The sequence below is a fragment of the Nannobrachium achirus genome (assembly GCF_963921795.1).
Source record: "Nannobrachium achirus genome assembly, chromosome: 6".
NCBI lineage: Eukaryota > Metazoa > Chordata > Actinopteri > Myctophiformes > Myctophidae > Nannobrachium > Nannobrachium achirus.
This window is the reverse complement of record NC_137815.1, coordinates 31,097,714-31,117,713: the sequence shown is the minus strand read 5'-3', so window position 1 is coordinate 31,117,713 and position 20,000 is coordinate 31,097,714. Positions and strand designations below refer to the sequence as shown.

Genomic DNA, 20,000 nt, shown 5'->3' with positions numbered 1-20,000 from the left:
TTTTTTTTTCTTTCCCTCCTTCTTTTTCTTCCGGCTACCAGCAAAGTACACACACATAAACAAACACACACACAAAGAGCCTAAAGCCGTGTGTAGTCCAAAGGGAATATCCTGCGTTTGTAGATTCTAAGATATTGATTTCCATAATATTTAGAGCAAGGAATCCGAGACGGGGGAACGACGTGCTGGCTGCTGGAGGCCGGACTATTGCAGTAAAGCATCGATCTTTCCGTGCGGGTTTTTCTATTTTCTCTTTTCCGAAAGAGGGAGCGCTGCCGCTAATGCAGTCTGGTTGGTCGTTGGGGTGATGAATACAGAATGTAACGTTGGCTAACAAAGTGCAGAGTGGGGAGGAAAGGAGAGGCACAAGGTCTGCATGCATGCATGCTGCACGATCATCGATTTTAATTTACAGCAAGCAAGATGTGCAGAGGGCAGCGTGAAAGGTCACTGCGTCTTCTTGTGGAGGGACTTTGTAGGTGTTTGTGCGTGTGTGCAGGGGCGATACAAGGGGTGGGGGGGAGTGGGACTGAGTTTCTTGGGCCCAAGGTGGGGGAGGCCTTAGTTATTTTATACTTTAGCTATTGAAAAGTCGTGAACATGTGTGCAAATCTTTGAAAATATGTATTTTTTAAGCGAACATTTGTAACTCAAATTTTGATTCTGGGGGGTCCCTGGAACTAAATATTTTGAGATGGGAAACATAGGTTTTTCCCAAAAAAAATTGAAATATTCAAAGACACAAATTCTCAAGATTTTTCAAAAATAGCTGATCTACAAGCTCGCAGTGCGGCACTCGGTGCCGCGCTGTGAGCTTGTATATCTGGTATTTTTCAATAGTTAAAGCACAAGAATGCGTTCCCAGTCTAAATGGGTTAAACCCCCTCCCCCTATGAAGAACGAACATGCATGGGGGGCCGCAGTGAATCCTTGTACCCAGGGCCCAGAATTTGGTGCGTCACCCCTGTGTGTGTGTGTGTGCGCGTTTGTTTGTTTGTGTGTGTGTGTGTGTGTGCGCGTGCGCCCCCATGCCTCCCTGCGTGTGTGTCATAACACCCTGACTAAACATGACTCAAGGACAATGTCATCAGAACGCATCACACCACCTGGATGATGATGTCATCATCACTGCACCCACATCGAACCTATCGCTAATGACATATTATTCAGTGAAAAATCAAGTATCTGCAAGTTCAAAATTATTATTCTCGATCAAGGAGATTTGGTGTAGAGGTAAAAGGACCAGACCCGGCCAGTATACAAACCCATGACTCATTTCCAACCTTGTCTTCGTAATAGTTAATAGTTCATTATAAGAGGGTACCAGAAATGTAAGCTGCACGTGGTACTGTAACAAGGCTAAAAGGACGCTAAAAGGTCCTGGGTACTTCATCAACATAGCACAATAGATGTCATCAACAAATACAAAACACAAAAGAGAAGGGACAATCACATTTACCTGCTGCCATTGTGGTCTCCTGATGGATGTTTCTTCCCTTTAATGGATGATAAATTAGGGCATTCCACACACATTGGTGGCAGAGCAGTAGAATGAGAATGTTCCCATGTGTGTTGTACATTTAGGTGGTTACCAGGTCATATGTGTTGTACATTTAGGTGGTTACCAGGTCATATGTGTTGTACATTTAGGTGGTTACCAGGTCATGTGTGTTGTACATTTAGGTGGTTACCAGGTCATGTGTGTTGTACATTTAGGTGGTTACCAGGTCATGGTCGCTCCCTCTGGCGTCGTGGCTGTGGGTGTCACTCACCTTGGAGAAGTAGCACGACAGGTATGAGGGTATTGTGGTCTCCTGATGGATGTTTCTTCCCTTTAATGGATGATAAATTAGGGCATTCCACACACATTGGTGGCAGAGCAGTAGAATGAGAATGTTCCCATGTGTGTTGTACATTTAGGTGGTTACCAGGTCATATGTGTTGTACATTTAGGTGGTTACCAGGTCATGTGTGTTGTACATTTAGGTGGTTACCAGGTCATGTGTGTTGTACATTTAGGTGGTTACCAGGTCATGTGTGTTGTACATTTAGGTGGTTACCAGGTCATGGTCGCTCCCTCTGGCGTCGTGGCTGTGGGTGTCACTCACCTTGGAGAAGTAGCACGACAGGTATGAGGGTATTGAGGCGAGGGTGCTCCCCCTTTGACTCCCCTAAATACCAATCCCATTGATATTTGCTTAACCATGTCTTCTGTCTCATGTTGGCCCTAAAGGCATGTCATTACATAGTATGAGACTGGCTGGCTGGCTGGTTGGCACTGGGAGTATAATCTCTTGGTGACGGTGGGTCTGTTCCAAGTGTGTAAGAATAGTAGTCCTACTGCTGCTGCTGCTGCCACTGCGTGTGCAAGATTCTGCTGAGCTGGTTGATGTGTGCTTATTGCAGGCCTGAAACGGAGCCAGTGCGAGCCTTGCTGTAACTGACAGGCATCCTGAGTCCTATAGTGCACTCAATAGAGTCATAGTACATGGTTGAATGTAACATTTACTCAAGTGCTGTTACTTCAGTGACTTGATTATTTGGATTTGATTATTTCAATCTATTTTAAACTTCTACTCCACTACATCTCATATGCAAATATCTTACTTTTTACTCCATTACAACAAAATTAATAACAACACAAACATTACTAGATATGAATTATGTATGATGACGTATGTTACTTTATTTGACATCACATTATTGACACTTTATGCAGGCTATATTCCATACATTCTACATACAGTAGAATACAGCAGGGGTTTTCAAAGTGGGTGACGGGGCACCCTGGGGTGCCGCGACGGCAGTCCAGGGGTGCAGCGAGATCATTTGATAATATTTGGAATTTATTTGGACACTTGAAAAAATATTATTTTGTATAATTTTAAACTTGAAGTACAGAGTTATTTTCAGTCAGTTCTAACCAAAATGGCTATTATCTCAACGTTTTCCTCGCAACATAATGACTAAAATATCGTCACTGTCGGGCATCAACCTCTTATCTCCAAGTTTTAAATGTGTACGTCTTTTGCCCTGCTTCATCATACAAGGCCATTGCACAAAATAGTGAAAACAGCAGATCTACAAGCACACAACTACAAGCACACAACGCCTCGCACACTTGTGTGCTTGTAGATCTGCTGTTTTCACTAGTTTAGTACATTTTATAGATGATAAATACAAAACGAACTGTTTTGGACATACAAGGTTTCCACCCGACAACGACGATATGCTATAAATATAAGGTGCTGGGAGTGAAAATTATAATGTAGGGGTGCCTCGGAATAAAAAAATATTTATGGGGTGCCCTGAGACAAAAAAGTTTGGGAACCCCTGGAATACAGTACACACAGCTATCCTGCAGCATCTGGCCCAACCACCCTCGCTCGCTCCTCTACACTGGATGCCTGTGAATTGTTGTAAGAATCTGCTGATGCCATTTAATGCCTTCCAAGCAGGGCTGAACACAATATAATCCGTTCAGCATCAACATGGCAGTGTATGCGTGTGCAATATTTAAATTGAAAACAGAGATTACCTGGAACATTCTTTTGTGATATTTCTACTTTTACTTAAGTAAAACATCTGAGTACTTTACTTCTACCACTGTGTGTGTGTGTGTGTGTGTTATCATGTTTTGATAAGCCAGTAAAGCCACCACAGAAATGCTGTAAGGAACCAGCAGAAATAAAAGAAAACTCCCATGACCTTGTCCTGCTCCTATATGACACAGTAACCTGAATACACGTCTCTGGTCTCTGTCTTGGTTGGTCGGCTGAAAGTGTTTTTTTTTTTTTTTTTTTAGATTGATTTGACTGATGGATAGATGGAAGTATGTCAAAGAATGGGAGGGGATTTATCATGTTACTTCGTCCAACTAGCTGTTGTTTCAGGACACACACACACACACACACACACACACACACACACACACACACACACACACACACACACACACACACACACACACACACACACACACACGCGTGTGGCCAAATGTTCCCACAAGTACTGAATAGTAGGATTTGTGACATTGTGAAGCCAATTTTCCCTGGAGAGAAGAGATAAATGGTTGTTTCATGGGTTAAAAACTATTTTTAGAAGTAAGGCTTACAATTAGGAAAAGACTCAGGTTGGGGTTATTTGGGGTTATGGGGTTTTTAGAGGTTAGCTTTAAGGGTTACATAGGGTTGGAGTAATTTATACTTGGTTGCGTGCTGCTGGAGTCTTGCACTGAAAATAGCGTACACATTGTGAGCCTGTGTGTAGACTTATTTTGGTTGCATCATGACACCAACGCACAACTAAAGATAACTCAGGCTTTTAGGGTTAGGTTTAAAAATGTAACTTTCCTCTTTCACCCTGGATTTGAACCCGGTTTCCTGCGCAAGTCCTGACATTCTTTTACCATTGAGTTAATAGAGCATGGCTGCTTGCTCAGGGGATAAATTGAATCTTGACCTTAACAGGTCAAAAGAGACTGACAGACAGACAGGGGAATAGTGAAGTGTCTGTTGTAGGGATGGGACGATAAGCGATATTATCGTTTATCGTGTTAAAAAACACTCACGATAATCGTATCGTGGAGATTTCATTTATCGTGAAATCGTCCTCCAACATGCACTGGGATCAAATCACCTTTTATTTGTGGAGCTGCATATCCGGTACCATTTAAAACCTCTATGTATGTGTGTGTGTGTGTGTGTGTGTGTGTGTGTGTGTGTGTGTGTGTGTGTGTGTGTGTGTGTGTGTGTGTGTGTGTGTGTGTGTGTGTGTGTGTGTGTGTGTGTGTGTGTGTGTGTGTGTGTGTGTGTGGCTGGCAGGTGGCAGGTGGCAGGCTCTGTCAGTGTGGAATGTGACTGATTCAGCTCATTCAGTCGGTCAGGTGACCCCAGGCTTTTCACTGTCGTGTGTGTGTGTGTGCGCCCAGTATCAGGTGTTGTGCACAGCAAAATCCGGGGCGTTCATTTAAAGCTGCAGTCCGTACGTTTTTCTTTTTTTTGTGCATGGTCCCCCTGGTCACTGGCATGCATGTGAGACCAAAGTTCTACCACTGACTGTAGCGAGAGGAAAGCCACGCGTGTCCATGAGGTGATATCGTCAAATTGAGCATCTGGATGGATCTGCTACTGTTCATGCTTTTGTCATTTTTGTCTTTTGTGTGACGCTGGCGTTAATTTAAGGGGGGGGGGGGGGGGAATATGGAGATACCTGTGAGCTTCTGGCAGTACGATTGTCGACCAGGAGGTGTCCTAGCTAAATATCTTATTGTAAATTGCTCTGGATTAAGAGCCTAGATATATCTAGATATATTAGTTATATTGTATAAACATACTCGACCTATTGTGGATTACAATAAGTTCTGGAGGGTTTTCTGCACTCTCAAGTGTGACACAGCAGTGGTGTAAAGTACATTTACTTTTTAGTATTTAGTATTTAGTAGTTTAGTTTTTAGTATTAAGTACTGTACTTGCGTACAATTTTGAGGAATTTGTACTTTACTTGAGTCTTCCCAATTTCCAATACTTTTACTTCTACTCCATTACATCTCGGATCCAAATATTATACTTTTACTCCAATACAGTTAGAAAACTTTAGGTACTTGTTACTTTGCAGATATAAATCATTGTATTATAAATCGTGACGCATTGTGAGCTTATATTTTGTACTTTTACTTTTGGTACTTTAAGTACATTTTGATGCCAATACTTTGTACTTTTACTCAAGTACATTTTGAATTCCGAACTTTTACTTGTAACGGAGTATTTCTACATTGCAGTATTGACACTTTTACTTAAGTAAAACATTTGAGTACTTTTTACACCAGTGTGACACAGCAGAATGAGTGCTGTGTAGCTCCATCATGGCTTGCGGTAGCAGGGAGGTTGTTGTTGGCACTGCAGCAGTGAGTGATGACAGGCTGACAGGCATTCAGGGATGCTGTCAGTCAGGGGCCTGCACTGCTGGAAGCTGCACTGCTGCTCGCTCACAAGGATGGAGAGATTGATTGATTGATTGATTGAAGACTTTATTAGAAGTTTGCATAGGAAAAGGTACAGTTTCATGACGGTACAGTTCACTGGTACAAGGTCTACTAAAAGGAGATCCATGAAAAGACTAAGCTTATTTCCACTGGAAACCATTGAAGTATCTCATATAACATTGAATGACAGACAAATAGAACACAGTACTATGCAGTAGATATGTAAAGAAAATCAAAAAAGAAAACAGTAAGTCTAAACAAACAGTATATACAAAGAAGGGGCAGGGGAGGGTAGGGTTGGGCTAGGTTCATTTTTTTACCAGTTGCGAACGGCTGCTGCCTGTAAGTGGTTTTTCAGGGCAATTTTAAAGGATGCTAGTGATCCACACTCCTTTATGGCCTTCGGTAAGGCTTTCCACATTTTGGTGGTATAGCAGAAAAACGAGTTTGACCCTTTGTTGGTTTTGACTCTGGGTTGGAAGTGATCTGTGGCGCTGCCTCTGGTGTTGTAATTATGGACATCCTTAATGTTTATAAAGTATTTTGACAGGTACTTGGGTATCATAGTGGTGTAGTGTATCTTGTACACCAGGCCCATTGCAAGTTGCTGTACTCTGTCATCTACTCTGAGCCACCCCACTCTTAACTGGTGAGTAGCGGTGAGGTGAGTCTGATAGGGAAGGTTAAGCAGGACCCTAATTAGTTTATTTTGGGCTGTTTGGAGTTTAGTTTTAAGGGCTTGTGGGGCGTCACGATACCATACGTGAACTCCGTAGTCAAATAGGGGCTGGATTATTGCACCAGCTATGGTCTTCAGTGTGTTGAAATTGACCATTGGGGCGATCCTCTGTAGGAAGCGAGTTTGTTGGTTGATTTCATTTATTACTTTAGAAGTCATCTTTTCGCTGGAAAGATTAGCTTCAAGGATACATCCTAAGTAAGAGATTTCGTTTTTTCGTGAGAGAGAGAGAGAGAGAGAGAGAGAGAGAGAGGTGACAGAGGCACAATAAACAGAGAACTGGGAAGGGAGAGGAGGGGAAGTCGGAAAAATGGATGGTACTTTTCTTGGCTGTCCCTTGTAGAGAAAATAAAAGCGAAAGGGAAGACTGGGTCAGAGTGACTGGAGAGAGTGACTGCAGGGGGCATCTCTTTCCCCTGGTTCCCAGAACCTTCCCTTCCTGTAGAGAACCTCAGGTTGGGGCTTGCAGCAGCAGGACAGGGAGGACACTTTGACGGGCACTAATGTGCCCATGGAAAGTACAGTGGAATTGAGTGTCTGTAATGGAGAAGTAAAACAGATGTGTGGAGTTTCCTCAGGCTCTCTCTGTTGTTGGGTGTGGTGGTGGTGGTGGTGGTGGTTGTCTCGTTGTTGTTGTTGTTGTTGTTGTTGTTGTTAGGTCATTTGTTCAGACTCGGGTTTCATTAGGACAGTGGTTTTCAACCTTTTTCGTATCAAGGTCCATTATTTATTTGCCATTTGAGCCACGGACCACCGTTTGATGAGATTTAGCCTCTCAGACAGAGCTGCCAACCCTCACGCAATGAGCGTGAGACTCACGCAAATGACCCTCTTCTCACGCTCTCACGCCACACATTGTATTTCTCACGTCATATCACCAGCCGTCACAAAGTGGAAAACTGCGTCAACTCAAGTGCCACTGAGACATCCACTTCGGCCGCGATTTGAGCAATTAAAGGGCTTAAAATACTGTATCTGATTCTGAAGTAATGATTAGATGCGTCCCCCCCCCCCCAAAAAAAAAGATCTCACTCTTAGGTTTTCCTGAAAGTTGGCAGCCCTGCTCTCAGACCCCAAAACCTAATATGTTTATCGTTGGATAACATTTTGTCCACAATTCCATGCTGTATTGATGTGGTGCCATAGGAGAGATAACGTTGATCAAAATAACAACTATTCTATGTTCTTTAATTGTGTAGACTTCTTGTAAATTAAGTAATACAGATGTTTAACAATAATAACTCTTGTCTTGAGCGTAAAAGCACCAGTTTGCTGGCTGGCAGCTCCTGATGTCTTTGGCAGTGTCCTGCAAGCCTCATTCTCCTGGCTGCTATTTTATCGCTCACCCTTAATATTCCAGCATACAGATTCTTGTTGGTAACATGTGTACTCTTGCTGATGTTGAGCACTACACGTAACATTCTGGTGTAGCACCCGTCTAGAGACTTCTGCCGAGTTGGCCTCAGGGTCCAGCATTCCACTGCCATATAGGAGAACAGACTCTACCGTCGCAGGCTGAGTTTGGTTAGTCGGGGGAGGTTGTTGGAGGTTCCATGTTTGTTCTGAATTCAGGTAGTTACCAGATCATGGTCTCTCCCTCTAGTGTTGTGGCCTGTGGGTGTGTCAATCACTTTGGAGAAGTAGTTAGACAGGTATGAAGGAGATGGCCGTGCACACACACACACACACACAGCACAACCTTGTTACCTTGCAGATCGGCTATTTTAGGCGCTCGACGCCGGTGAGTGCACACAACTAAAGTATAATCAGGCTTTCATGAAGCTAGAGAGACGTACAGTAAACAGTCATCAGTGTGTGATCTCCCAGACAGAGAGGCCATTATGTCTGCTGCTTCTCTGTTGTCCCAACAGTAGTGAACACGGGTGAGAGACTGGGGGAACGTCATGGTAGACTGACTGACTGGTCACTCCTCCTCCACAGTACAGGAGGAGTGGAGGAGACAAACCTCGTCCTCACAGGAGGGAACAAGGAGAGCGGTCTCTCCTGCTGTTCCAGTTTGACTGCTTTCTAACGTCGGCCTCCGTCTCCACTAGGGATGAGACTATATGAAAATTTCATATCACGATTATTGTGACAAAAGAAATCGCGATTTACGATATTATCGCGATAATCAAAATCCATTATCCTGGGGCCGAACATTTGCCAACTCACAACGCGTCCCAACGCGACGTGTTGTGAGCTTGTAGATAAATCAAACATATTTACTGTATATAGCACAGCATTGATTTGGAGCGATGTCAACATCTATCAATGATAATACTATAACACGGACACAACCATTTCACTTTCCTCAAAAACAAAAACAGACCTTTTTAGTTAATGAAATGGCAACTTTCAGAGCACAGAAGTGACAGATAAAGGTGATCGTGGACAATATTTGGTCTTATATTGTGCACGGGGTAGCTACTAGAGCCTACAACCCAACGTTTGTCTATTCAGGACCATCTCTGAGTTAAATTAGGATTTTACTGTGTAGATGAAGGGAATTGCTTTTAGCAATATAATGTATGTCACCTACTTTCTCTCTCTCTCTCTCTCTCTCTCTCTCTCTCTCTCTCTCTCTCTCTCTGCTTGTTTCTCTTGTCTGTCTCTCTCTCTCTCTTCCTCTGCTCTCCCCTTCTCGTCTTTCCGTCCATGCACTCCAGCCCTCTTTTTCCCCTTCCTTTCTCTGCTCTCATCCCCCTGGCAGCTCGCGGAGCCATGAAATCGTCTCATTTTCTGTGTCAGTGTTTGTAACCCAAGACGTTCTTGTGTGTGTGATCAAAATTCGCTCTTTGTGAGTGAGACACACACACACACACACACACACACACACGCACGCGCGCACGCACGCACGCACGCACGCACGCACGCACGCACGCACGCACGCACACGCACACACACACAGGCAAATATAGAGACAGAGAGGAGAGACAGAGATGGACAGACAGAGGAGAGAGACAGACAGACAGTCTGAAAGAGACACACACACAAATTCAAAGGATCTTTATTGGCATCATGAGAACGTGGCGGCGCGTGGGTGGTTGTTTTTCTGTCTCTGGTATATATTGAAGAGCGTGGCGTGTGTGGAGGACAGACAAAAGAGACAGACAGATTAGAACTGTCTCAGGTCAGACTGGGGCTCGTCTGTATGGCGGCAGACAGACAGACAGACAGATAGACATTATGTTTCCTGGGCAGATAATGTACAGTAAATAGATGGAGGGAGGGAGGGATGTATGTCTGTCTACTGGACCAGTCTGGGTGGAAGGGGGGGTAGATTAGCGAGGCCTTCGGGGCCTTCGGAGGATATTAACACAAGTCTCTAATGAAGCGTAAGAGCTCTGTGTCTGAGGCCTTTACAGAGGGAGTTACACAGGGGATTAAGAGGCATCTTTTTGAGAGGCTTTGGACCAGCACCCCCCCCCCCCACCTTTGTACTGTAAACACACACAAACACATAATCCATTGATGGTAATAGGCCGGAAGAACAAGATTGTCTGTCAGGTGGTAACCTCGTACGTCCAACAACTGGCCGTGAACTTCCTCATCTCCTGTTCCCAAAAACACTGTGGCGGCGAAGGCCATCGTGACTCGTGAGCACCCACCCACCCACCATCCACCCACCCATCCATACACAGAGCTCGCAGATCTGCTACTTTTGATGCTTTGGTGTGATGCTGATTGTAGTATAATGATCAAGTAGGCATTAATTTACGGAATAAACATTAAAGGACAGCGACAATTTTTATATACAGTATTGTGTGTGTGTGTGTGTGTGTGTGTGTGTGTGTGTGTGTGTGTGTGTGTGTGTGTGTGTGTGTGTGTGTGTGTGTGTGTGTGTGTGTGTGTGTGTGTGTGTGTGTGTGTGTGTGTGTGTGTGTGTGTGTGTGTGTGTGTGTGGTGCCTGCATGCACGTGTTATCAGTGTGGGAATGATGTGGGATGGGAGGCACACACACACACACCGAGGTGGATCCCACAGTCCCACACAGAGTGAGTTTCCTGCCCTCCCATGTTCCACACAGCCTCCTCCACCCACCCACCCGCTCTCACCGTGAACTTGAACAAAACACTCTGTGGGTGAAGGCCGTCGTAAAGCCACCACCACCCACCCAACCAACACCCTCACCTACGGTAGTTCCACTGATGGACTGACTGACTGACTGACTGACTGACTGACTCCCTGCCTGTTTGATCTGAGCTGCAGATACCAGTGGGTCTGAGCTGAAGTAGGACAAGTGAATAATGGAGGACAGGATGGGAGAGTGCATCCTCCTCTCCTCCTTGTTTCCTTTTCATCACTGTTTGGATTGGCTCCTTCTACTCTCTCTCTCTCTCTCTGTGTCTCTCTCTCTCTGTGTCTCTCTGTGTCTCTCTGTGTGTGTGTGTGTCTCTCTCTCTCTCTCTCTCTCTCTCTCTCTCTCTCTCTCTCTCTCTCTCTCTCTCTGTGCATGTCTCTCTCTCTCTCTCTCTCTGCAGTGACCTCTAATTGTAATGAGTAGAGTGGCTCTTATCTGAACTTTCCTCTTTCCTAGACACATCGCTCCTGTCAGCACGCCTCCATAACCCTTCCCCCTGGACACTCTCTCTCTCGCTCTCTCTCTTCTCTCCTCTCTCTCTCTCTCTCTCTCTCTCTCTCTCTCTCTCTCTCTCTCTCTCTATCTTCTCTCTCTCTCTCTCCTCTCTCTCTCTCTACCAGGCTCACACTCGACCATTACACGCCTCACATCCCTGTCCTTCTCTATCTCTCTCTGCTGCAGTTCTCCGGTTCTTTGTCCGTATCAGGCAGCTCTCAGTAGCTCCACTTGAACAAGCGGGCCTGCTATGTAGGCAGTAGTTCATTTGAAGAATCTTCTGATTCCATTTAAAGCCTTCCAGTTAGGGCTGAACTATAACTATATATTTTTTCCTTATTAATCGAGAAGAAAAATGTATGTTAATTCACCAAACTGAGATTTCAATACTTTTACTTCTACTCCACTACATCTCAAAGGCATAGTATAAAGTACAATACTGTTAGAAAATAAACCAGTCGCCTATCAGGCAATACCAGAACCTTTGGTGCCAAGTAGGGCATTTGACAAAAATGGTCTCTCCCATTGCCATTCCAGCAAGTTTTGCTATTTGTTTTTTGCTGGAAAAAGGCTGTCACTGGAGTGAAAACACAGCTTTATAGTAGTTTGTATGTACTGTTGAATATCAATGAACTAACATAGACGTGTGGTTCCCTCTTCTTCATAAAGCCACAAACAGAGGCGTGACTCATAGTTTCCCCCCATCTGTCTGTCTGGATCTTAGCACTTTCTTTTTCTTGCTGTTTGGAAAAAAAAGGGGGGGGGGAGACTAACACTTTAGCCATGTTTTTATTCTGATTGATTGATTGAATACTCTTTTAGCAGTTTGCATAAGAAAAGCACAGGACCGTACAGTTGAGATGCAAGGTCTACTAATAGGATTTAAACCCAAGAAAGCACTATTTATGGCTTGTCTAAATTTGGGATCCTTTGTACTCCATTCATTCCTTCTGCGTAGCAGTAGCAGATCTACAAGCTCACCGAGTTGCAATGTTAGTGACACGTTGTGTGAGCTTGTAGATCGCTATTTTTAGATGCCAAGTTAGATTAAAGTTGTTTTTTAAGGGGCTATATATTTCTGGGAAAACCAGATGGAGGGGAATATGGGTCCGAGTGAGAGGCCACAATAAAAAGTGACACGGAGCATAAACAACCAAGACCTTCATATGTGGTTCCTGTTAAAAAGAACAAGGAACAAAGATGCTTACTTTGGGACGTTTTGGGGGAAATACCCAACTATTCTAAACTGGACTGTTCTTTTCCCTGCCTGCTGTACCTTTTAGATTCAGATGTTCTGTTTTTGTTTGTCCCTCACACACAAGTTGGCTGTCTGTGTAGCAGTGAACGATTGGTGTGACATGCTCCACACAGACTGTGATAACAATATAATACTAGCAAACAAGCTCAAATGACACAGCATAGGTAACTGGGTTAAAAAAAACAACAGTGTACTGTAAAAACAAACCAAACCAGACTATACAGTTTACTACAGCAGTGGTTCTCAACCTGTGGGTCAGGACCCCCAGGGGGGTCACCAAATTATTTTGGGGGGTCCCCAACTGATGAACTTGTTTTCTCACTCAAAAGTAAACAAACAAACAAACATAAATTTTAAGTGTATAGAGGGTATCTGCACGTTTCTAAAGTGACAATTTAAGGCATTTTTACTTACTACTAGTGCAAGGTACATGTATAAGGTATAAAGTACAGTAGTGCCACCTAGTGGACTTATCACATAACAATTGAATTGATTGATTCCAAAGATGTATTTTAGCTTGTTCTGTCTTGACATATAAGACAGGTCAATCTTGTATGTGTGTAGCAGAGGGGGTCGTATTCACCCTGACACGCACACGTACACACGTACACACACACACACACACACACACACACACACACACACACACACACACACACACACACACACACACACACACACACACACACACACACACACACACACACACACACTGTCAGCTTGTAGATTGGTTAGATTTTGCACATAATGTGCAAATATACACTACAGTGGCAAAAAACCCACCCCAAGGAGTGGGGACTATTCTATTCTATTCTATTCTATTCTATTCTATTCTATTCTATTCCGACCCCAACCCCTAAACCGAACCTCTAAATCAGTGGTTTTCAACCTTTTCAGGCTGTGACCCCCCAAAATGATCATATTTGAACAGGGAACCCCCCAACTTGTAGATTGTTTATTTAAAAATAAATGCTCCTTTCTTATATTATTTGACAGATATTTGACCAGTCTTTATAGTATAATTAGCTGATTTCTTTTGATGCAGTAATGGTCTTTTTATTTTCTTTCTTTTTCATTTGTTGAGGTATTCAAAAAGTCTTAAAAGTCACTTCACTGTCATCTGGGGACCCTCCCAAAATCATGTGGGGTCCCCACTCACAGGTTGAGAACCACTGCTCTAAATGTCTAATCCTAACCCCAATATCTAAAGATACCCTTTAACCATGAAACAACCATTTAACTTGTGAGGACCAGGAAAATGTTCCCCTCAGTGTCTATTTTTCAAGTGCCACCATACTTGTTGTGGTGACATTTGGCCCTCACAAGTAATACAATGCAAACACACACTACATTGGACTGTGTGCTGTTAGCCTGGAGCTGCGAGTCTCTCAGCAACCACTAGGTGGAGCTCTAAAGCAGGGGTCTTCAATGTTTTCAAGCCAAGGACCCCTTAGTTGAGAGAGAGATGAAGCAGGGACCTTTTCATAGATTCCATATAGTTTAATCGTTTGACAGCACAATTTGATTGATTGATTGATTGATTGATTGATTGATTGATTAATTTATTTTATTAGACAAAAATGGAGAACAGTACAGGTATAGTCAATACAATTGAAATGTAGTACAGTGCAAGTACAGTTAAACACCCTGCCTAAAATGAACATCCCAAATAAGACATTTTACGGTCTTTTTGCAAGCAATGAAAACATTCAATAATATCGCAGTTATAAAAACACTATGTACAGGATAGGGGAAAAGGGGGGTGCTCTTCTCGCCTGTCTATGGGAGAAGTGATAAACCTCCTTCTCTGGCCTCCTGAAAGGTGAGTTTTCAGGGCAGTTTTGAAGGATGCCAGTGAGCTACATGTTTTAAGGGAGGTAGTCAAGGAATTCCACACCTGGGTGGCAGTGTTGTAGAAGGAGAATTTACCCATATTTGTCTTATGGGTTTGTGTTATCATATCATTGTGTGCGCTCCCTCTGGTGTTGTGGCTGACTGGCTGTGGGTGTCGCTAACCTTTTGGAGGTGTTTGGTCAGGGTACTGAGGGGATGGAGGGCAGATTTGCGTTGACTATAATCATCTGTGTATGTTGGATTCATTTCAATTTGTGTTTTCAGATATAACCACTTGAGTCTTCATTACCTAATAAACTTGACCTTTTACTCTGTACTTAGTCTGCTCTTTTTCCCCTCTACATCAAACCTCTTCGCCGAAAATAGACGATCTACAAGCTCGAGGTGTTGTGAGCTTGTAGATCTGCTATTTTTGGCTACAGTTCTCAGAATATGGACACTGTGGTTCAAGTTGTTAATATAAAAAGGTTGACGTAGCTGTTGCGATAACATCTCTGCACATTAAGCCCCCACAGGATTTAGAAACTTGAATGGTGGCATACCAATCGAGTTGCTTTTCATTGATTGGTTGTCCCCCGTTTGTTGCATGTCGTCTCCTCTGATTGGTTGCGTTTCTCTGTCCGTCAGACTGCAGCTACACCTGCCACCTGGAGTGTGAGAGCCGGGTTCAGCTGGACTGCAACCAGAGGGATGGGGAGCCCACGGGAACTCCGTCTCCCAGAAGCCACCGCTCCACTGGCCCTCAACACAAGGTGAGCATCACTATCCTAGGCTCTATGCAACAGCAGGCCTCCCCCTTACGTCCTTCCTTCACATGTTTTATCAATGACACCAATTAAACTACCAATGAAACTAAGGTTCCATTCTGGTCAGAGTCAGGGTGCTGATATTTATGTGCATGTTGGCTCACTGGAAACTCTGCTACACCAGTGGGTCCCAAAAAGTTGGGTTCAGGTCACCCGGCCGCATGGTTCCTTGAGGCGGTTCCAAATGGCCCCTCAGAGGTGTGTAACTCTGAGATCAAAGACTGAATAAATAAAAAAAGCCTCCCTGCTTGGTACTCGGCATCAAGGGTTGGATTGGGGGTATAAGTCCCTGTGACATTCTAGTGCATGTGCACCTCACACTACAGAAACAGGAGATAGGCTCCTGCCCTATGGGCCTCATGGCTCTGCAAGGCTTACTTACTTACATGGTGGGGTACAGTGTCAGTATGCCTTGCACCCCGGGCTGTTACATAACAGCTCTTTTTGGCTACTCTTCTGGTTATTTTTCACACAGTGCTCTCCTTTCCACTAATTTTTTATTAATTTTTTTAGTTGACAGAATGTCCCGCGGGCAGATTCGCTCATTCAAATTAGCTCTGCACCCCGCCATGCTTCTGCATTAATATCCTTCACTCTCCAGTGCTCTGTCCTCCTGCCTACTCTCTCTCATGATCTCAGCCTCTCTGTATGGTTCACTCATATTCTCCCCGGTAACATATTATGCTCCTTTTCTTTTTTCTTTTCATTTCATTAGCAATAGAGAGAGAGAGAGACAGACAGACAGAACCTGCTGTCCTCGTTTCCTTGGCTTCCGTGGTAGCGGCTGAGCACTGGACTAATTAGCTCCCATTCTACTTCAGAAGCATGGATTTGCTTCGCTCCGGGAAACAATAGATGACTCTCTAAGCCTCACTCTGCTGTGTGTAGTCCACACAGTAACATTCTAATAATAATAATAATAATTATGTGTTTCTCAAATGGGGGTACGTGTACCCCTAGGGGTACGCGGAGGTACTGCAGGGGGTACTCAAGATAATGGCCCCCCCCAAAAAAAATAGAAGTATAAACCATGATACTATTATTCATAGTTAAATAATTAATTAATTGAATTAGAAGGAGAAAAAACTTTTACTGTTATGTTTAATGATGACACTTGGAGAAACTTGTTGTGAGCCTAATAGTTGCCAACCCAAATTACATATAAGGCTACCAGGCAACTGCCAACTGGTATGTGTTTGAATGTTGTTTGAACTTTGAATGTAAGTTACTAGAATTTCACAGGCGCTTCGCTGTTAAAAGTTGTTATCCTTATGCATAGATTAAAAGCTGCCGTTTCATTTGCCGTGATGTTGAAAGTGAACACGGTAACACGTGTGAAATCAGTGGTGGAAAAAGTACTCACATGTTATACTAAAAGTATCAATGAGCAGAGTGAGATCAACATGACACAACAGTTAGCTTAAATGGGACTAATAGTGGTTTGTCAGTAGTCAGTGTCGAATTAGACAAAGTACAAATTGTATTTAAGGCAGGTGCATGTGAGATTCAAGTTAGAAGAGAGGCTTAGCTTACAAAACTGCAGACGAATTGACAGGACGGGTGTAAATGTTAATGTGTCTGATAGCTGAATGTTTGTGAGACAAAAATTGAGAAAGAAATTGTTTATCTGCAATTGTGTCTGGATTCTTAACCATTGACGAGACAAAAGTTATGAAAGTAGCTGTTTATCTGCACTTGAATCTGCACTTGTGGGCTATGTTTCTCTGTTCTTCCCTATTCTGAGATATTGTAGGTATTTTGCAAAACTCTCCTCCAGAGAAACACCACAATTCTTTCACATTTTACAAGCCCTAGTTGCTTATTTTTGGCTTATTTTTATAGACCTGGATGCTTGTTCTGTTTTTTTGGTCTAATTCCCGACAAAGATGTTATGGCCACAGTGTTGAAACTCTCACTCCCTTTTTTATTTTTTGAGATGTTAGATTCTTGAAAAGGGGGGGTTATACCGTTATATACCGCTAGTTATGATTTTTTTTATGGTTTTAATTGCAGTTGGGAAAATGTCGTTGTCGGGTAAAGGGGGTACTTGGATTCAAAAATCTGCGAAAGGGGGTACTCTAGCCAAAAAAAAACACTGCTCTAGTCTGTATAGATAGAACTTGGACCCGTACAGTCGTACACTCTGGATTTAGCTATGCAGTGGTGAATTGATTGATTGATTGATTGATTGATTGAAGAATTTATTAGAAGTTTGCAATAGAAAAAAGTACAGTTTCATGACAGTACAAATCACTGGTACAAGGTCAACTAAAAGGAGATCCTAGAAGGCAGAGGCTTTTTTTCCCCACAGGAACCACACTTTAAGTATCTCATATAACATTGAAAGACAGACGGATAGAACATTGTACTTTATCTAGGATAATATCAATTTCAAAAGCAGAAAAAGCATAACATCAAATGCAAAGGCAGAAAAAAAGGGTGGGGGGGGGGGGAGCATGGGGCTTAGGCCTAACAAAATAAAACATTGGTTTCCGGTTGGCTGTAATTTTAGGGCTGAGTAGGTAGGGAATTTATTTTATTTTATTTTTTATTTTTTATTTTTTTTTATTTTTTTTATTTTTTTTGTAGAGCAATAACTTCCAATCGTTACGTTGGGCTGCAGATGAAAACTGACATCGGCACTGTTTCACCTCCTTAATTATGTCTGCAAACATTTTAGTAGTCAATCGAATTATTTTAGGAGGTGGTTTGCACGGGCAGACGATGGCTGGAGGAGGACATGCATGTGCTGCTGTTTGTTGTGCGCCGCCGTCTCCTCGCGATGAAGGCAATGACGCATGAATAGTAAAACAAAACATTTGCGCACATGATATTTTAGACGAAAGAAAACTTTGATTAAACTTCGCGAATGTGGTCGCACCAAATATATTTTTTGTAAGACGTTTTTGATCGACTCGGTCGGATTTTGACTTAATTTTATTTATTTTTTTATTTTCACTCCAAATGCCAATAAAATCATCTGGGTCGCACGTATTTAATAGGGTCGGTCGCCAACCGGAAACCAACATATTATTTTGTTAGGCCTTAGTCTATTTACAAGTCACAGGTAGCAGCCACCTGAAGGTGACTTTTCATACTGATTTTGAAGGAGGCTAGGGATTTGCTCTCCTTTAAGGGGGGGTCTTCAGAGTTACTACAAGGGGTCCTTTGAGTGATAGAAACTTTTCTCTTCTTTTTTATATTAACCACTTGAACCCTAGTGTGAGTAGTGTCCATATTCTGAGAACTTTAGCCGGCTATTTTCGACAAAGAGGTTTGGTGTAGAGGGGAAAAGGGGCAGATTAAGTACAGAGTGAAAGGTCAAGTTTATTAAGTCTTGACGGTTCAAGTGGTTAAATATCTGAAAACACAAATTGACATGGATCCAAAACACACAGATTGTGCTGTCAAACAATGAAACTATGTAATCTTTGAAAAGGTTGTGGGGGTCCCTGCTTCATCTCTCTCTCAGCTAAGGGGTCCTTGGCCTGAAAACATTGAAGACCCCTGCCTACTGTGTCATTGCTGCTAACAGTGTATAGTAGAGCAGAGGTTCCCCAAGTGGTGCCCTGTGATTGTTAGCTCAGAACAAAGGCATTCTCACTTCCTGCTTAGGTACCAACGTACAACACAGCTGTAGTGTTCACTATAACAATAACACTAACAAAAAACCTCTCCACACACATACTGTACACATTGATCATTTGCAGTACATGCCCAGAGCATATACCCGTATACATGTACAGTAGTTTGAACTCTGTCTCAGAATAGTACATCGCCCCACTCTGGCATTTCAGCTTCACGAAACGATTCTCGTTATTTCCACGAAACGGTCATGAAACATTGTTGTGCTCTTTCAACATGTCACCTCTGGGGAGTAAAGATATTTGCATGCGTTTATGAATATATAGTGTGTGTGTGTGTGTGTGTGTGTGTGTGTGTGTGTGTGTGTGTGTGTGTGTGTGTGTGTGTGTGTGTGTGTGTGTGTGTGTGTGTGTGTGTGTGTGTGTGTGTGTGTGTGTGTGTGTGTGTGTGTGTGTTGTTAGTATCCTTCCCTCCTGATTTGGTCCCGTCTGTTTGCATGTTTGTTTATTAACTTTGGCAGATTTTCATGAAACTTAATATACCAGTTAAATACCAGTTGGCTGCCTCCTCGAAGAGATGATTGCGTTTTGGGTCGGGAAAGGTCAAAGGTCAAGGTCACAATTGAGACGTGAAGAACAAGAGATGTTAACACATTCCCCGCCATTTAACAATACCTTCGTACTCTCCCCTGCCTCTGTCTCCATAGACTTCCATGTAATTCATAGTGCACGGATCATGCACACCCATGCCTAGATAATGCACCACGTGTCTGCGCATTGCTCACAGCTTTCAAACAAAAAAATCCGAATGGAAATCCGTTCAGGCATTCATGAGATAGCAGCCATTATGTTTTCCTAAAATGTAAACAAAGATGGCTGCCATGTTTGAAAGATGGGGTTGCTATGGGGGTTAAACATGCAATTTCGCGATTGCTATCATGCCTACTAAAGTTTTTGGGGTCCAAATTCGGGCCTGGCATGGGGTCCAAATGATCGGGCCTGGCATGCAATGAGTTAATGCGGGCAGGGTTTGCAAAAACAAAAAAAAATAAAGCCCCTTCTGTCACCTCACTCTCTGCTGTAGCTCCCGGACTCACAAGCAGGGGTGTCGCACCAAATTCCTGTTTTCCAACATCATATTGCAGTTTTGAAAGTCTTGACATGTAGATGTCTGTAGTAAAAACGAGGTGGTAACATAAT

The 20,000-nt window shown here is 43.1% G+C and overlaps 1 protein-coding gene across 2 annotated transcripts in view; it reads left to right on the top strand.

The window, feature by feature from the left end:
- Positions 1–20,000, top strand: part of rassf5 (Ras association domain family member 5) — a 68,443-nt gene that overhangs the window by 24,695 nt on the left and 23,748 nt on the right. For both annotated transcript variants that reach the window (XM_080728996.1, XM_080728995.1), the window contains exon 2: positions 15,038–15,162. In XM_080728996.1, the coding sequence (XP_080585122.1) occupies positions 15,038–15,162 (125 nt within the window). The remainder of the gene's footprint in view (positions 1–15,037; positions 15,163–20,000) is intronic.